The sequence below is a fragment of the Muscardinus avellanarius genome (genome assembly GCF_963383645.1).
Source record: "Muscardinus avellanarius genome assembly, chromosome: 15".
NCBI lineage: Eukaryota > Metazoa > Chordata > Mammalia > Rodentia > Gliridae > Muscardinus > Muscardinus avellanarius.
The window spans coordinates 67317258-67337301 of NC_137801.1; the positions used below are offsets into that span (position 1 = coordinate 67317258).

General features: G+C 41.2%; 1 protein-coding gene across 3 annotated transcripts in view; it reads right to left on the bottom strand.

The window, feature by feature from the left end:
- EXOC6B (exocyst complex component 6B) overlaps positions 1–19066 on the bottom strand; it is a gene marked incomplete at both ends in the record, with an annotated part of 525714 nt that extends 506648 nt beyond the window's left edge. For all 3 annotated transcript variants that reach the window (XM_080712088.1, XM_080712087.1, XM_080712086.1), the window contains one exon: positions 18954–19066. In XM_080712088.1, coding sequence (XP_080568214.1) covers positions 18954–19066 — 113 coding nt within the window. The remainder of the gene's footprint in view (positions 1–18953) is intronic.
- Between the last annotated feature and the right edge of the window lie 978 nt (positions 19067–20044).

Below are 20044 nucleotides of genomic sequence, written 5' to 3' on the forward strand. Positions count from 1 at the left end.
AAAGACTATTTTCTTTCCTTTTTTATTTTTATATTGATAATACACTATTTTTTAATTCTCTCATATTTATTAAGGTATAAGTGACAAATACAAATTATACAAAATTACAGTTTACATGTTTGGATAAATGAATATTTTATGAAATGGTTAAACCAAGATAAGTAACACATTCATCACTTCATACTTATCATTTTCTGTTGGTGAAAACAATTACAGTGTACTCTCAGCAATTTTCAAGTAAAATTATTATTAACTATAGTGATCATGCTGTAAAATATTTCACTAGGACATACTTACCCTAACTCAAAGTTTGCTTTTGATCAACATCCCATCACCCCCTCCTCCCTCCACCTCTCCAACCACCACCCTACCCTCTGCTTCTGAGTTGGACAACTTGAGATTCCACATACAAGTTTGGTCATGCAGTATTGGTCTTTCCATGCCAGGCTTACTTCACTTAGCATAATGCAAAATAAGACGTTACGGTCACATACAGGTTCGCCCACAGTGTCACAAAGGACAAGATTTCCTGCTTTAGGTCTGAATAGTATCCCTTGTGTGTGCACATGTGCACACGCATATACTCGTGTATACCAGGCTTTCTTTACTCATCCTTCTGTCAGTGGATCCTTAGGTTGGTTTCACATCTTGGCTGTTGTAATAAGCTGCAGTGAACACGGCATGTAGATATCTCATTTCCTTTGGATACATATGCAGAAGTGAGATGGCTACCATATGGCTGTTCTATTTTTAACTTTTTGAGTAACCACCACACTGTTTTCCATAAGAGCTATACCAACTTACATCCCCACCAACACTTACAGGGTTCCCTTTGCCTCCATAGCCTTGCCAACACTTATCTGTCTTTGTGTGTGTGTGTGTGTGTGTGTGTGTGTGTGTGTGTGTGTGTGGTACTGGGGGTGGAACCCAGAGGCTTTCTACTTCTGGACTATACTCCCAGACCTATTTTTGGAAACAGGGTCTCACCAATTTACTGAGAGCCTCACTACTAAGTAGCTGAGGCTGGCTTCGAACTTGTGTGATCCTCCTGTCTCAGCCTCCCAAGTGCGGGGATTACAAGGTGCGCCACCATGCCCGGCCTATCTGTCTTTTTGATAATGGCTAATTGAACTGGTATGAGATACAATCTCATTTTGGGTTTGGTTCCCACTTTTCTAATGACTAGTGAAGTTGAGCATTTTTCACATACCTGTTGAAAAAAAAAAGCCACTTTCTGATTTAAGCACTGGTCACATACAGACATCCATATGGTAAAACTGATTTTAAAAATCAAGCTAAGCTAGGCATGGTGGCACAGGCCTATCATCCCAGTACTTGAGAAGCTGATACAGGAGAACTGAAGGTTTGAGACCAGCCTGAACAATTTAGTGAGACTCTCCATACCTTAGAGAGACCTTGTATCAAAATCAGAATAAAATATGCCTGGGAGTGTAGCTTTGAGGTTGAATGCCCCTGGGTTCAATCCCCAGTAGCAAAAGGAGGAGAAGAAGGAGGAGGGGGGGAGGGGGAGGGGGAGGAGGAGTTCAAACTAGGGTTAGGAATGTACCTACTGGTAGAGCATTTGCCTAGCATGCACAAGGCCCTGGGTTCGATCCCCAATACCAAAAAGTGCTTGGAGGCAGACAAAGCAAAGTTGTTGGCACTATACAACAGAATCATAAGCACTCCTGTGGTGATGGAAACGTTCTGTATCTTGAGTGCCAAGTGACAATGTCAGTATCTTAGTCCTGATACTGTAATTTTGAAGGATATTACTATTAGGGAAACCTGCCTGAAGGGGGTTTTGTATTATTTCTTACAACTGCATATGAGTTTATAATTATCTCCAAATTAAAAGTTTAAGTTTCAAAAATCAAATAAATTCAGATCCACATTTGCTATTTAAAATGATTTTACGCCTGGCACAGTGGCACACGCCTATAATCCCAGTACTTGGGAGGCTGGGACAGGAAGATCACAAGTTTGAGAATAGCCTGAACAAGTAGTAAAACTCTCATCAGCCTAGTGAGACTCTGCTTCAAAATAAAGATAGAATAGGGCTGGGGGTGTAGCTCAGAACCAGAATGCCTCTGGGTTCGATTCCCAGTACCAAAATAACAAAATAAAATAAAAATAAAATGCTTTCAATAGCTGGACGTGATGGTGCATGTTTGTAATCCCAGGACTTGGGAAGCTGAGACAAGAAGTTCACAGGTTTGTGGCCAACCTCAGCAACTTAGGGAAACCCTATTTCAAAATAAAAAATAAAATAGGGCTGGGGGTGTAGCTCAGAGGTAGAATGTCCCTGAGTTCAATCCCCAGTACCACCAAAAAATGCTGTTAATAACCTATTTTTCTCTGGATTTTGACAGCTCTTCTCATTTCCTTTTCATCTTAGTTTGCTACTCCAGTGCCAAAAGATTTTCAATACACAGCTCTTTCATACAAATGTCAGGGAACTCCTTTACCTCATCGGATAAAATTATTTGGCTAGTTCCATTATTTTCTCTTTCTTAAAACTGTGTTTCAAAAACCTGTCTTTCCTTAAACTCCATATAAAAATGTTTCATAGCATAAATTCACTCAGGCCCGATGACTTTTTATTCATTCATATCACTTAATAAGATCACATTTCATATTAACACCTTCAAAATTTTATTGCTTATTAGTACCAGAGTTGCCAGTTCACTCCCCAAATCATAATTGGTTACACTGAGATCGTTCTTGTTTGCTTACATATTTCACTGAACAATGTGTTTTTTGAAGTTCTGAACTATAGGAAGTAGAAGGGAGATACAAAGGCGAGCACTAATGTAAGGGGGAAAGCAAAGGCACAATTTGCAAAGGAGAAAAGCATGAGAAGCAAGTTTGACGCCTGGCCCAGTGGCACACACCTACGATCTCAGCAACTAGGGAGGCTGAGACAAGATCGAAAATTCAAGGCCAGCCTGGGCAACTTAGTGAGATCCTGTCTCAAAAGAAAATATATTTTTAAAAAAGGCTGGAGATATAGGTTTGATGTAAAGGGCTCCTGAGTTCAATCACCAGTTTAGACCAAAAAAAAAATTTTAAATTGGGAATATTGAGAACAATGAGAAGGAAGCAGTTGGCTGGGAAACGCTACAAGATGTCAGTGCACCACTTATAATATCATAGTGCCAAAGACACAGCTGAGTCACAGAGCTTGTCATAGTCCAGGTCTATAAATACAAGTCAAAACCGAAAGCCTGGGTTCAATTTTTTTTTTTTTTTAAGTGCTGGGGATTGAACTCTGAGGCATTCTACCTCCAAGCTATACCCCCAGCCCTATTTTTTTTTTTTTTGAAACAGGATCTCACTAGGTTGATGAGAGTTTCACTACTTGCTGAGGCTCGAACCTGCAATCCTCCTGTCAGCCTCCCAAGTACTGGAGTTACAAGCATGCTTTTTAACCAAAGACCATTTAAAGCAAGAGATCCTATTATTTTAATTTTAATTCAAATTATCATTTTGGGCAAATAGCCTTCATTATTTATCTAACATACAAAAGAACATTATATAGAGTTCTAAACACTGGAAGCATCTAAATAATCAAATGATACAACCATTCCAAAACAATTTACCAAGCCACAGTAGTAAATGAAAATAAACTCACTACCAGGCAAAATGTGTGTTAATGGGATGATCTTCAAGAATGAATGGCAGACAGGGGTTTAGAGAGTCCTATTCCTCGCTGGGTGTGGTGGTACACACCTGTAATCCCACTACTTAGGAGGCTGAGACACCAGCCCTATTTTTTTTATTCTTTATTTTGAAACAGGGTCTCACAGAGTTGCAAAGGGCCTCATTAAATAGCTAAGGCTGTCCTTGAGCCATGATCCTCCTGTCTCAGCCTCCCAAATGCTGGGATTACAAGCATGCGACACCACGCCCGGCTGTATTTTAAAGCTTTAAATTAGAGGTATATAAATGTAGATCACAACTTTAAATTTGTTTTATCAGCCATTTGCTCTTCGGAGTTAACATATCTCAATTTTTAAAAATTTTAACTACGACAAGATAGATTCAAGACATTCCAGGTAAATAGCCTATTTAATAAGACATAAATTTTCCACCCAGTATGTTTTCTATGTTAAATGGCTTAAAGTAGAATGTCTATAATTAAGTTCTTAGTTGGCAGTGTCCCCAGTGGGTGGGTTAGCTTTCTTAACCTTCAAATTTAAGACTGTCCCAAACAAAATTATTGTACCCTTTATTTCTTTCTTCTTTATTTTATTTTATTTTATTTATTTATTCTTGGTGCTGGGGATTGAAACCAGGGGTATTCTACCTCTGAGCTTTACTCCTAGCCCTATTTTATTTAGCTTGAAACAGGGTCTCGCTAAGTTGCTAGGGGCCTCACTAAATTGCTGAGGCTGGCCAAGAACATGCAATCCTCCTGTCTCAGCTTCCAAAGAACTAGTATTACAGATGTGCTATCACCACACCCAGCTGTAGCTTTTACTTGTGTTAGAAAACACCCCAAATTATTTCTAGAGAGACTCTTGGCACTATCACTGATACTCTCCCACTCTACTTTTTTGAAGATATAATGTAGTCTATTCAGGTTCTTCTTCCATAAGAAGATACATTCATTCTAGCCAGGTGTGGTGGTGCACACCAGTAATCCCAGTACTTCAAGGTTGAGACAGGAGGATTGGAGGTTTAAGTCTAGCCTTAGCAAATTACCTAGACTCTCAGCAACCTAGGGAGACTCTGTTTTAAAATGAAAAGGACTGAGGGTGTAGCCTGGGGTCAAATGCCCCTGGGTTCAATCCCCAGTACCTCAAATACACCCACACACAGGTACACACGCACACACACACACAATTAATTTTACTCACAGCTATGTTACTTTTAAAGTATATATTGCTCTACACACAGAACAAGAACACAGCAATGTATCATACTCAGAAAAAGGACAAAAAACACAAAACTTTGAACCCACTGAAACTCAATACATAGCAAAACAATTAACCACTAAAAGTTGTACTTATGAAGAATTAACTAATCTATGTACAGTGTATACCTTCTTCCAGATCAGAAATTATGCCCTCCTTGCTTCCTAACTATTCCAACAGATACCATACCACTACATAACAAAAATAGTTTTATCCTTCTTCCCCACAGCCATGGAGGACACTAAAGAAATAACCTAGTAGAGCCAGGCTTGTTGGCACGTACCTAGAATACCGGTACTTGGAGGCTAAAACAGGAGGACTGCAGGTTTAAGGCTAGCCTTAGCAATTTAATGAGGCTCTGAGCAACCTTGTTTCAAAATAAAAAAATAAACCGGGCGTGGTGGCACACGTTTGTAATCCCAGCATTCAGGAGGCTGAGACCTGGAGGATCGCAGTTCGCAGACAGCCTCAGCTACTTAGTGAGGCCCTCTGCGACTCAGTGAGACCCGGTTTCAAAATAAAGAATAAAAAATAGGGCAGGGGGTGTAGCTCAGAGGTAGAATGCCCCTGGGTTCCATCCCCAGACCCTCAAAAAAAAATAATAAAATAAAATATGGCTGAGGGTGTAGCTCAGAGGTAGAACACTTCATAGGTCAATCCTCAGTATTACCAAAAAAAAAAAAAGGGAAAGAAAAAACTTATTAGTCACTCAGGTCTCAAGTTTAAGGCTCAGCTCTGTGTATGTAACTAATTCCTCCCCTCACTGTTTTTGCTATTCCCTCCCAAGCAAACTTCAAATGTCATCGCTCAGCATCTCAACTCAACACATTTCATTGCAAGTGACTCACTAATTTGCTTACAGACAGAAGCTGACTTATGATATATGATTAAATCAATTATTATGTCAGTAGCCAAAAATTAAAACTTCAGAGATATAAAGAATCCAAATATCATTTTTCTCAATGACCCAATCAATATTCATACATATCATATTCCAAACTAAAGGTTTTTTCTTTGTTTTTTTTTTCAGTAGTAAGAATTGAACCCGGAGGCATTATACTTCCGAGCTACACCCCTAGACCTATTTTTTATTTTGAAACAAGGTCTAAGTTGTGGAAGTCCTTACTAAGTAGCTGAGGCTGGCCTCAAACCTGTGATCCTTCTGTCTCAGCCTCCCAAGTACTAGGATTACAGGCATGTGCCACCACACCCAGCTCCAAACTAAAGTTCTGTGATAAAGGTCATCCAAAATTGTAAATCACACTAAATAATAGTTTTTGTCAATAATTCTTATAACTAATACATAAACTAACAGTGCTGATGCTAAAAAGTATGTAAACATGGATACATATCATAATTTTTTAAATTATCAAAATGTTGTTATCAGGGCAGGTGTGGTGGTGCATGCTGTAATCCCAGCACTTGGGAGGCTGAGACCAGAGGATGGCATGTTGGCGTAGCTTGGAGGTAGACTGCCTCTGGATTCAATCTCCAGTACCATAAAAAAAAAAAAAGTTGACACCCAGCTCAGTATAGTGGCACACACCTGTAATCCTAGAGTGTGGGAGGGTAAGACGGGAGGATCTCAAGTTCAAGGACTGCCTCAACAACTTAGAAAGGCCCTCAATCACTTAGTGAGAATCTAAGCCACTTAGTGAGATCCTGTTTTAAAATAAAAATAAGAGCTGGGCATGTTGGCACAAACTTGTAATCCCAGCATTTGGGAGGCTAAGACAGGTGGATTGCAGTTCTCAGATAGCCTCAGCTACTTAGTGAGGCCCTTTGCAACTCAGTGGGACCCTGTTTCAAAATAAAGAATAGGGCTGGAGGTGTAGCTCGGAGGTAGAATGCCCCTGGGTTCTACCCCCAGGACCACAAAAAATAAAGAAAAAATAACAATAAAATAGGACTGGGGTATATATCTATAAAATGTCCCTGGGTTCTATCCTCAGTACCAAAAACAATAAAAACATCTGAGTATGGTAGCGCACACTTGCAATCCCAGTACCTGGGAGGCTGAGACAGAAGAATCACAGGTTCATAGTCAGCCTCAGCAACTTGGTGAGGTTCTCCACAACTTAGTGAGACCTTTTTCCAAATGAAAAATAAAATGAGGCTGGGGGTGTAGCTCAGAGGCAGAATGACCCTGGGTTCAATCCCTAGTACAAGAACAACAAAACCAAAAATGTTGATGTCCCCTGGTTTTCTAAGAATTGTATTTGTGTATGAAGCAGCATGGCCTAAAGGTATCACTGTACTCACCAATAAAATCTCCTGATTTCAAATTGTCATAGCGTACTGATACAAAATTTGTATGAATTTTGTGTGTGTGTCTGTGTATGGTACTGGGGATGGAACCCAGAGGCATTCTACCTCTGAGCTACACTCCCAGCCCTACTTTTTATTATTTTGAAACAGGGTCTCACTAAGTTGCAGAGGGCCTCACTAAGTTGCTGAGGCTGGTGGGAAAACCTACGATCCTCCTGTCTCAGCCTCCCAAGTACTGGGACTGCAAGTGTGCACCACCACGCCCAGCCTGATTAATTATTTAATCCCTCTGTTTATTCATGTCCCTTCATGACGGAAAACAATGAAGGAACACATCTGAAGCTTTCATTGCTTAAAAAATAAAGCCTTTCTTTAACAACTGCAACGAATTTCAACTTGTGTACTAATGATGCGCTTAAGCAAAACATAACCATCAAAGGTTTTTTACTAGTGCTGCAAAATGTCAAAAAGAAAAATTCCAACCTTATAGAAAAATATGCAAAGGACGTGAACTGACAACACACACACACACACACACACACACACACACACACACACAGCCCTTGAGCATATGAAGGAAGAGATGCTCAGTGTCACTCATAATAAGAAAAGTCCACATTAAAAATACACCGATTTTGAGCAGGGCGTGGTAGCACACACTTATAATTCCAGTACTTAAGAGGCTGAGATAGGAGGATCACAGGTTCAAAGCCAGGCTTAGCAACTTAGTGAGGTTCTCAACAACCTAGCAAGACCTTATTTCCAAATAAGAAATAAAATTGGGCTGCAGATGTAGCTTGGAGATAGAATACCTCTGGTTTCCATCCCTAGTACCACAAAAAAAAAAGTAAATACACCAAATTGTTATTTATCATTTGCCATACCCGCGGGGGGGGGGGACTTTGTGTTGTTGAAGAAGCTATGAGAGAACTTTGTTGAAAAAGCCATGAAGAAATGTGTAATCTCACAGACTGCACAACCTCTAGAGTGGGAACACAACCTCCACACTGGGTAACACCTATTAAGTAACAGATTACTGAGCAATTCCACTTCCAGTAGTCTATCCATGGATAAAGTGTGAAATGTATAATAAGAAATGACAAATATTCAAAGCTACTCATTGCTAAAAGCCCGGCATGGTGGCGCACACTTGTAATCCCAGTACTTGGGAGGCTAAGATAGGAGGATTGCGGTTCGCAGACAGCCTCAGCTACTTAGTGATGCCCTCTGCAACTCAGTGAGACTCTGTTTCAAAATAAAGAATAAAATAGGACTGGCGGTGTAGCTCAGAGGTAGAATGCCCCTGGGTTCCATCCCTAGACCCGCAAAAAAAAAGGGAGGAAAAAAAAGGATAACTTCGGCAAGTAATCGAGACCCTGTTTCAAAATAAAAAATAAAAAGGGCTGGAGTGAAGCTCAGAGGTAGACTCTCCTTAGGTTCAATCCCCAGCACAAAAAAAAAAAATCTAAGCTGCAAAGCTATGTCTATAGTATACTATTTAGCTTATAAAAAAGGGAGAAACTAAGATTATATGTGCATCTCTTTGCATAAAAAAGCAACAGAAGACCAAAGAACTAGAGTACTATATGTATAACCATGTTCACAGCAAAACAGTTCACAATTAGCCAAACTATGGAACCAACCTAGTTGTCTGTCAACAGATGAATGCATTACGAAATTATGGAAAATACACACAATTCTACTCAGCAATAAAGAAAAATAAAATTATATCATTTGCAAGAAAATGGAAGGACCTGGAGGACACTATGATAAGTGAGATTAGCCAATTACAGAGTAAAGGGTCATATGTTTTCTTTAATATGTGCAAGATAGGGAGTAACTGGGATACAAGAGAGACTCCAGATGATGAGGAAAAACCTCAGGGGAGCCAGGGAGGAGATATAAGGGTAAGGATGGAGGAAGACTGAGGTGCATACATAGAAATACTATCATAGACTACGTGTATACATGTAAATATATACCAACATCAATCTGGGCACTCCATACTGGGAGGGAGGGTAGTCAGGGGGCACCAAGAGCATATGCATGCATGTTACTGTCAACATGATTTACATTACGATGTGAGACTATAATGCACCGATAAAAGCACACACAAAAAGAAACACTAAAAAAAAAAAAGCAACAGAAGAATAAACAGCAAACCAATGAGAAATGGAGGGAATGAGACAAATCCTTCCCATTTTTTAAATAAAATATTTCAAATCCAGGCAAGGAATAATTTACCTCTATCATTTTTTTTTAATTTTCAAAGTTATGTAGGTAAGATTTCTAGATCTGGCTATTAGCACTATATATTTGATTTGATAACTAAATAAACTCTTACAATTCAGTACAGAAATAACTGCCACATGCCACACTCATTTAATTTCTCTCTCTGGCTACTTATTTTTCTGTGATTTGTATCTAGTCAATCAATAAAACATCAGAATAATCTTCCTTTGGAAGCAATTCAAGAATTTTTTTTTACTTTAAACAAATAAAATCATACAAAAAGCCCATGGCTGATGGACATAAACAGCATTCACTTATTAGCTATAAGAGGAATTTATCTGTTTTCTCACCTTTCCAATGACAACTCAATGAGGATATATTTTCAAAACTAATTGCTCTTTTTTGCCAAACCACCAAATTTATTCTATTTCCTACTGTAATGAAACTGAAGGATGGCAGGCTATAGAGGCTGATTATTTGATATTACGCTTTTGACTGCTGAAGAGAAAGAAGAATTATGCAATTGCATATAATTAAAACACTAGGTGCTTCTGACATGCTAGGGCTCACAATAAAATTTGGGGGAGTTTTTGGTTTCAGTTTTTGCCATGCTAAGTCTGGAACCCAGAGCCTTACGAGGCAACTCTTTATCACTGTTTATCAACTCTTTATCACAGCCCTTTTTATTTTTATTTTGAAACAGTCTCACTGAGTTGCCCTGGCTGGTCTTGAACTGGTACTACTCCTGCCTCCAGCTTCCCAAGGAGCTGGGAATACAAGTGCATACCACCACACCTGGCTTAAAAAGCTCATCATATTTTTGAAGACAGTTAATCAGCAAATTAGTTTCTTCCCAGATAATTAATAGTTGGCATACAATTTTTTTTATCCCGTTCAACAAATATTTACTGAGCCACAACCATATGCCTGGAACTCTTTAGGTTTCCAGGATACAGCAGCAAACAGAAACAAAATCCATTTTATCCTAGAATATACAATCTAGTGGAGAAGATGATTCAAAACTAGATATGAGCTGGGCGTGGTGGCACATGCCTGTAATCCCAGGATTTGGGAGGCTGAAACAGCAGGATCACCGGCTTGATCACAGCCTTAGCAACTTAGTAAAAGTCCCAGAAACATAGCAAGACCCTGTTTCAAATCAGAAAAAGAAAAAGGGCTGGGACTATAGCTTGGAGGTAGAAGTCCCAGAGGTTCCATCCCCAGTAAAACACACACACACACACACACACACACACACACACACACACACACACTTGATATATCACACAGTAATAAGTGATATTAAAAAAATAGAACTCCTACTTGTTCCCTATTCCAATAAATAACACCACCATCCATCTGGTTACTTAAACCAAGAGCCTTAGAATCACCTTTGATTCTTTCTTTAATCCCCATGACTAATCTATCATCTTGCCTCTACCTTCAAAATATATTCTCAATTCAAGTACTTCTTCACTCTTCCTCCTCATTCCCTGCCACACCACCCCTTGCCTCTTATCGGTGCAAGCATCCCTAGGGGGCCTCTCCGTTCTCTCTGACTTGGATCATCTCCATGCAGCACCAGAACGTTCCTTCCTCGGCCTCAGTGCCAGCATGTCACTTTCCTGTTCCATACTTCACTATAATACCAGCTCACCAGGTGCTGTGTGCATGTATGTCCCTATCACTCTGAACTACCTTATGATGTGAGACTCAACGCACCAATAGAAGTATATTTAAAAACATAAAAACGAAAAATAAAATCTCTTCCTTAGTCTACATGATGTCAACCCCAACTCCTCCCCAGCGTCACCTCCTGCCACTGCCCTCCTCCTGAGCCTTGGCACTTACCTTGCTCTTTCTAGGGAAGGTTCTTCCCCAGAAAGCTGTGTAGCCTTTTCCAGAATGGCTTTCCTAACCACCTACTGGAGAGCAACATCCCTGGCACTGGTGACAGTCATCACTGTCTTGTATCTATTTATTGCTTTATTCTGAGCATCCCATAAACTCCATAAAAAGTAAACTTCTTAAAGGTAGGGCTTGTCTATTTTGTTCCCCGCTGTATTCCAGAGCCTGGAAGAGGATGTGGCACACAGATGTTGCTCAATAAATACCTAAATAAGTGAATGTGTGAATGAGTAAATTAGTTCATGAATAAAGCCTCTAAAGTGACATGACTATATAACAAGGTATGAAACTGCATGTAACATGTTAACTGAAAAAGCAAGGCACACATTATACTCATGTAATAGTTACTGTGACAAAAAATCTACATGGAAAAAGTTAAAAGAAAATATACAAATATAAGAATTAAGCTAATCGTCTTGATACATACATATATATATATATATATATATATATATATATATATATATATATACTGAAATACCACACTGTATCCCATAAGTATGTACAATTACTGTGTGTAATTTAAAAATAAAAGTAACATTGAACAGCTGAAGAAAAAAAAGAGTTGGGAGCGGGGGCACCTTTGGGAACCTGTGATCCCAGTAACTAAGGAGTCTGAATCAGGAGGATAACAAATGCTAGATCAGCCTGAGCAACTTACTGAGACATTGTCTCAAAATAAAAAATAAAATTGAATAAAAACGGCTGGGAATATAGTTCAAGGTAAAGACCCTGTTTCCAAATAAGAAATAAAAATCGGGCTGGGGTGTAACTTAAAGGTAGAATGCCTCTGAATTCAACCCCCAGTACCATAAAAATGAAAGAAAAGCAAGAAAAGAAAAAGAAAAGAAAGAAAGAAAAGAAAAGAAAGAGTGGGTGGGTCTGGGGTACAATATAAGGATCAGAGGTAGAATGATCCTGGGTTCAATCCCCAGCACTACAAAAAATTTAAAAAATAAATAAAAATGAACAAAGAATGACTAGACATCTTTCCAAAGAGGATAAATGAGAAATAACTGCATGAAAACAATAGCTATTAGACAAAAGCAACTAAAAACTACAATGAAAGCCTAGAGTGGTGTCACACTCTTATAATCCTAGTACTTGAGGGCTGAGATAGGAGGATCACAGGCAGGTTCATGACCAGCCTCAGCTACTTACTGAGGCCCTCTGAAAATTAGTGAGACCCTGTTTCAAAATAAAGGATTAAAAAATAGGGCTGGGAATGTAGCTCAGAAGTAGAATGCCCCTGGGTCCCATCCCAGGTACCAAAAAAAAAAAAAAACTATAATGAGATATAACTTCACATTCAGTAGGATGACTAAAATAAGTGCTGACAGAGATATGAAAAACTAGAAAACTCATACATTGCTAGGGAATGTAAAGTAGTACAGATTCTTGGAATGTAAAGTAGTACAGATTCTTTGAAAACCGGTCTGGTGGTTCCTCAAAATGTTAAACTGCTAAGTGTGGTGGTGCACACTCGTAATCCCAGTACTTAGGAGACTGAGATAGGAGGATCATGTGTTCAGGGCCAACCTCTGCAACTTAGTGACACTGTATAAAAATAAAAAATAAAATAGGGCTGAGGATATAGCTTAGAGGTAGAATGCCCCTGGCTGGGTTCAATCCCCAGTACCACAGACACACACACACACACACACACACACACACACACACACACAAATGTTAAACATAAACTCTGTGTGGTGAGACCTGTAATCCCAGTACTTGGGAGGCTGAGACAAGAGAATTACAGATTCAAGGCCAGCCTCAGCAGCTTAGTGAGGCTCTGTTTCAAAATATAAAATAAACAAAGCTTGTGGTATAGCTTAGAGGTAGAATGCCCCTGAGTTCGATCCCCAGTACCACACACACACACAAAAAAAAAAGTTAAAAATAAAGTTACTATATGACCAAGAAATTCCACTCCTAGGTATATACCTAAAAAATGAAAACATATGTCCACACAAAAGCTAGTGACGAAAAGGTCATAGCAGCACTGATCATAGAAGCCCCCAAATGGAAGGAATCTAACTGTCCAACAGCTGATGGCCAAACAAAATGGTACATATATAACAACATCAAGGATTATTCAGCAATAAAAAGAAATGAAGTCCTGACATATGCTACCACATATACGAACCTTCAAAACAATATGCCAGGTTACCAAAAAACATACGATTTCGTTTATACAAAATGTCCAGTTGGCTAGAATGGGCAAATCCATAAAAAAGACAGTAATAACAGCCTAGGAAGTGAGGGAAAGAAAATGAAGGGTAAATTTTAAGGGGTATAGCTTTCTTTTTGGAATGATGAAAATGTTCTAAAATTACACTGTGATAATTGTTACACAATCCTCTGAACATACTAAACACCATTTAATTATACACTTTAAATGGATAGGTTGGATGGTGCATAAAGTTTATCTTAATAAAGCTATTTTTTCGTGTGTGTGTGTGTGTGTGTGTGTGTGTGTGTGTAGTACTAGTGATTGAACCCAGAGGTATTCAAACACTAAGCTACATCCCCAGTCTTACTTTTTTTTTATTCTTTATTTTGAAACTGGGTCTAAGTTGCAGAGGGCCTCACTAAGCAGCTGAGGCTGGATGTAAACCTGCAATCCTCCTGTCTCAGCCTCCCAAGTATTAGGATTACAAGTGTGTGTCACCATACACAGCTAACAAAACTATTTTTTTAATGGCAATATTTTTCACTGATAAATTGTAAAGATTAAAAACAAAATTTATATAGCATTTAAATTGAATATTAAGCCAGTATTTTAGAGATGGATCTACTAATCTTAAATCTGCTATTAAGCCAGGTGTGGTGGCGCACGCCTGTAATCCCAGTACTTGGAAGGCTGAGACAGGAGAATCCCAGGTTTAAGGACAGCCTCAGCAACTTAACAAAACTCTCAGCAAACTAGTAAGACCCTGTTTCAAAAAAAAAAGTAAAAGGGGCTGGGCGTGGTGGCGCATGCTTGTAATCCCAGTGCTTGGGAGGCTGAGATAAGAAGATTGTGCAGGTTAGTAGCTAGTCTCAGCTACTTAGTGAGGCTCTCAGCAATTTAGTGAGACCCGATTTCCAAATAAAAATATAAAAAAAAAAATTTCTGGGAGTGTAGCCCAGAGATAGAAGGTCCCTAGGTTCCATCCCCAGTACCACACAAATAAATAAATAAATAAATAACAAAAAATAAAAGGAGCTGGGGTGTAGCTTGTAGGTAGAATGCCCTGAATTCAATCCCGTCACACACACACCCCTATCAATTTATTTTTACTCTCTAGTCCCTCTTTGATTAGAAAACCAATCTGAGAAAAAGCTAAGAATCTGATACCTCAAAAATATTACCCCAAGATGGACGTGGTGTCATATGCCTGTAATCCCAGTACTTGGAAGGCTGAGACAGGAGGATTGAAGGTTAGAGGACAGCTTCAGCAAGTACTGAGAGCCTCATCAACCTAGAGAGATCCTCTTTCCAAATAAAAAATAAAATCAGGCTCGGGTGTAGCTCAAAGGTAGAATGCCTCTGGATTCAATCCTCAATACCACAATAAAAAGTAAAATCAGGCTGGGGTGTAGCTCAAAGGTAGAATGCCTCTGGATTCAATCCTCAATACCACAATAAATAAATAGATAAATAAATAAATAACCTCAAGCCAGGAATGGAGGCACCAGCCTATAATCCCAGCTATTTGGGAGGCTGAGGCAGAAAGAAAGAAAGTTTGAGGCCAGCCTGGGCAACACAGTAAGATCCTATCTCAAGATAAAATAAAAAGTACTGGACTCAATCTCTAGTACAATACTAGAGAAATAAAAAGGATATAATATGAAGACAGGTAGAGGAGTTTGAGATTTTCAGCTTAGAGTGGTTAGAGCTGGGAACCTTAATCAAACTGTCTTGTGATGGAAAAACAAGAGATGACAACGGGGTAAGACCTGGCTCTGAAACATCAAGCCTGTGCACGCTGCTGCTCTGAATGGGATAAGGGGAAAAGGTGAGCTCATCCCCTACGATTATGGGCAGAGAGAGGCAAGGGAGGCTAGAGACAAAGACAGCCTGTATTGCTTGTGCAATTAGACATTCAACTGATTACACCTTGAGTCTAAGAGTAGGACTTAGGGTTATCTCCCATAGAAAAGATAAGACTAGAAATCAATATCCTCTATTAATGATACAGACATCAGGAAAAGCAACTAACTCATAGTATCATGCCGTGGTTCTAGAATGTTTTCAAATGTTTTAGTGGTTTTTTTGTTTGTTGGCTGGTTTCGTTTGGTTTCATTTACAATATCTCCGCAGAGCAAAAGATACTTTCATCCATCTACCTCCACAAATATCCCACTTTCTTTCTTTCTTTTTTTTTTTTTTCTCTCTCTCCCCTTGGTACTGAGAATTGAACCTGGGGCATTCTATCTTTGAGTTACACCCCCAGCTCTTTTTATTTTTCATTTCGAAACAGGGTCTCCCTAAGTTGCTGAGGCTGGCCTTGAACCTGAGGATCCTCCTGTCTCAGCCTCCCAAGTACTGGGATTACAGGTGTGCACCACCACACCCAGCTCAAAATCCCAATCTCCATGGGAAAAAGAACTCAATGATAGCAGCCAAGAATGTTTCAGGGAGAAAAAGTATCATAGTCGAACCACAACTGAATATATTCTTAATGTCAAAATATTAAAAATTATAGTCTAAAACTCAATTGATACAAATATGTAGCCGGGTGTGGTGACGCACACTTTTAATCCCAGCATTTGAGAGGCTGAGACAGGAGGATTGCAATTCAAAGTCAGCCTAAATTACTTAGTGAGGCCCTTTGCAACTCAGTGAGACCCTGCTTCAAAATAAAGAATAAAAAATAGGGCTGGGAATGTAGCTCGGAGGTAGAATGTCCCTGGGTTCCACCCCCAGTACCACAGGGAAAAAAAATGTAGTATCATTTGGTTGAGAGTTAATATATCACAGCAAACTAGATTAATAACACTAAAGCCATCATTGATCATATAAAATGAGAACAAAAGCCACTGAAATGCACAAACAACTTATTACAAAATTGATGATGCTCTGATAAGGAATCTTTACCAAAAACATGGCAATCCAACTGTTCCAGTAGATGTTTCATTAGACTGCCAATTACAGCTCGGCAGCCAGGTTTCTTTTTTTTTTTTTTTTGGTGTGTGTGTGTGTGTGTGGTACTGGGGGTAGAACCCAGAGGCTTTCTACCTCCGGGCTACACTTCCAGACCTTTTTTATATTTTATTTGGAAACAGGGTCTCACTGAGTTGCTGAAAGCCTCACTAAGTAGCTGAGGTTGGCTTCGAACCTGTGCAATCCTCCTGTCTCCGCCTCCCAAGCGCGGGGATTACAAGCATGCGCCACCATGCCCAGCTCCAGATTTCTTATAGGACATTAAAACAGCATCCTCAGAAACCCCAGCAACATTTTCTTTCACAAAAACCAAGTAATAACAGCAGTTAATAATGCACCTAGGAGAACATTAGTAACTAGGTCTTAGTTTTTATAAAAGTAAAGACTATGAAGCCAGGCATTGGTGGTACACAACTGTAATTCCAGTACTTGGAAAGCTGAGACAAGAGGATCACAGGTTAGAGACCAGCCTCAGCAACTTAGCAAGACCTTCAGCAACTTAGTGAAACCATCCCAAAAATAAAAGATAAAAAAGGCTGGGTGTGTAGCTCGGAGGTAGAATGCTCCTGGGTTCAATCCCCAGTACCAAAAAGACAATGAAATGAGGATCACTGACCCTTAAAAGTTTAAGAAAATGGAAAATGAAGAGCATGATGAGCTGCGCATGGTGGCACAGGCTTATAATCCCAGTACTTGGGAGGCTGAGACAGGAAGATCACAGATTCGAAGCCAACCTCAACAATTTAGTAAGGTTGTCAGCAACTTAGTAAGACTGTTTCCAAATAATAAAATTGAAAAGGCTGGGGATCCCCAGTACCAGTAAAGGAAAAAAAAAAAAAAAAAAAAAAAAAGGATGGTGGTCTGAATCACAATGCAATGAGGGAGGCAAGTGCGTGGTAGAATTGGGCCAACAAACAGAGCTAAATGTCACTGTAAAGGGACCAAAGGCAAACTACCAGTTACTTGCAGGAAACTGCCAACAATGTGCCCCCAAGAAGGAAGCTGTGCAGATGGAGACGCAGAGTGAAGTCTCCAGCCTCCTCTGCCGACAGCCGCTCTTTCAGGAGGCTGCTCTCCACCAAAAAGCAGGCAGTGAGTAACTGTTGGAGGGAGGGGCAGGGCAGGGTAATTATCAATGCCTGGGGTGCATGGAAATCAAAATACACCTCAGAAAAAATCCAGGATGAATTCGTTCCAAGGCACCAGAAAACTGAGGGCAAAGGGACAAGTAGTTCAAAAATCAGCTTGGTGAGTAACTATCAACAGGAAGTAGGGTAGATGGCAATCCCCAAGTGAGGCGCAACAAGAGTAGTTAAAAGCATCTGTGGGCTGAGAGACAGATCAGTGACAGAGCACTTGTCTAGCATGCTGCAAGGCACTGAGCTGGATCCCCAGCCGCTGCAACAAGAGAGACGAAGCAGAAATCTCCGGATCCACTTTTTTTGGGGTGAGAGGGGTGGAACCCAGAGGCTTTCTACCTCTGGGCTTCACTCCCAGACCTACTTTATATTTTATTTGGAAACAGGGTCTCTTAAGACAGCTGAGGCTGGCTTCGAACCTGAGTGATCCTCCTGTCTCAGCCTCTCAAGCATGGGGATTACAAGCGTGCGCCACCAGCCGGGCTCACTTTACTTTCTTTGTGACCTTGGACAAATCACTTAACTTCTCTGTATCTCATCTGTAAAATGGGAGTGATATTAGTCCCCACCTAATAGCATGTTATATTTGTAAATCCCTTAACATCTAAACATATAACAAGTGCCATCGAAATTTTACTAAATATGTTGAGAGAAGTCGAAATTTGTTTTTGACGCCTCCAAATAAAATGGAGATGTGCACACAAAGTAATAGTAACTGGGAAGGGAGGAGTAGGGTAAATTTTCCTCAGCGATGAGAATACCAGAAGGCTGCACCTTGGGGAGATTTCGTCCTTCTAACAGGGTTCATGGGGAATCCGCTCTCGGGAGAGGGGCGCACGGGTTGAAGGAAACTTCTTCCAAGGCCTAGGATTTTCAGGGACTCGTTTTGAGAAGTAGTTGTAATTGTGCGGCAAGAGTTTGGTTTCGACCCAGAGACCGTGGAGTGAAATTCTGCTCTGTCTGAAGACAGGACTTAAACGAGGGCAGGACCGGGTTTGAGTCAGAGGGAGAAGGGTGCAGTCCCCAGGGATGGTGGGCCACCATCTGTCGCGGATCTCTCACGCCCGGCGCAGGGCTAGCCTCAGCGGGGGAACGAAGGCTGCCCCGCCCGAGGAGGCGCACGGAGCCTCCCGAGCAACCGGCTTGGGCGGCCGGGAAGGGACCCACGTCGGTGCTGGCGGGGAGACCCGCCTCGCCCAGCCCGAGGGTCGCTAGCGGGTCTCTCCAAAGGGAGGGACGGGCGCCCGCCCCGCGATCTGTCAACAGACCCACCGACCCGCAGGAACCTGCCCGGGTCCGGCCCGCGCCCGCCCGTCGATCGCCCGGTGCCCGGGGTACCTGAGCGTGGGCCCGATGCAGGCCGTGTCGGTGCTCTCGATCTCTCGCAAGATCCGCTCGTGCTCCGCCGCCGTCTCCAGGCTCTCCGCCTCCGCCATCTTACCGCGCTCCATCGGCCGGGGGCGCGGGCAGGGCGTCCCCTCCCTCGGCAAGGCTCACCTTTCCCTCCTCGCACTCCCTCTCTCGCCCCAGGTTCCACAGCTGCCTCAGCCTCCAGCAACCCGCAGGGCGACCCCGCCCTCTGGCCCGGCACGCCCCCTTGCGTCATCACGTCGCCGGCGTCCGCGCAATGCCCGCCGGGATTTGTAGTTCTGTGGGCGACACTAGTCTGGGTTCTGTGGTTCCTTCATTGAATCCTGGTAGACGAGCGGAAAGCTCTCTAGAAGCCAGGAACAGCTAACGACGCTGGGATACAGTGATGACTAAGCCAGGCGATGGCACTGCCCCTGCAAATTCGTGCTTAATACCTATGCCAAGTGCAAAAGGCTCCGCAGGCACGAATAATAATAATAATAAAAAAGGGCTAACTAGATTAGATGTGGGCTGACAGCGATCTGGAGCAAGCTAAAGAATCCAAAAGTATAAATCAGAATGTAGCTGAAATCTGGTTCAGAAACTCAAGTTTAAGAATCGCTTCTGGCTATGAAGGCTTCACAGAGCCAGGGATTGGGAGGCTAAAGGGTGTGACTGGAAAATGTGAGGAACACCCAGATGGCCAGCAAGAATTTAATTAGGACCAACATGTAAAGACGTATGCCGTTGCCAAGTGTGGAGGCACACGCCTATAATTCCAACTACCCACCCAGGAGGCTGCGGTGAGAGGCTGAGACAGGAGAATCACGAGTTCGAGACCAGCTTCAGCAACTTAGCAAGAGCCTGTCTCATAGTAAAGTTTAAAATTTAAAAGGACTGGGGATGTTGCTCCATGATACAGCACTTGCCTAGCATGTGCAAGGTCTTGGGCTTAATACTCAATCCTGAGAAACGAAAGGAAAGGAAAGAAGGAAGGAAGGAAGGAGAGAGAGAAGGGGAAAGGGAAAAAGAAGTGAGGCTGGAAAGGTAATTGGAGAGAAATATGAAGAGCCTTTAAT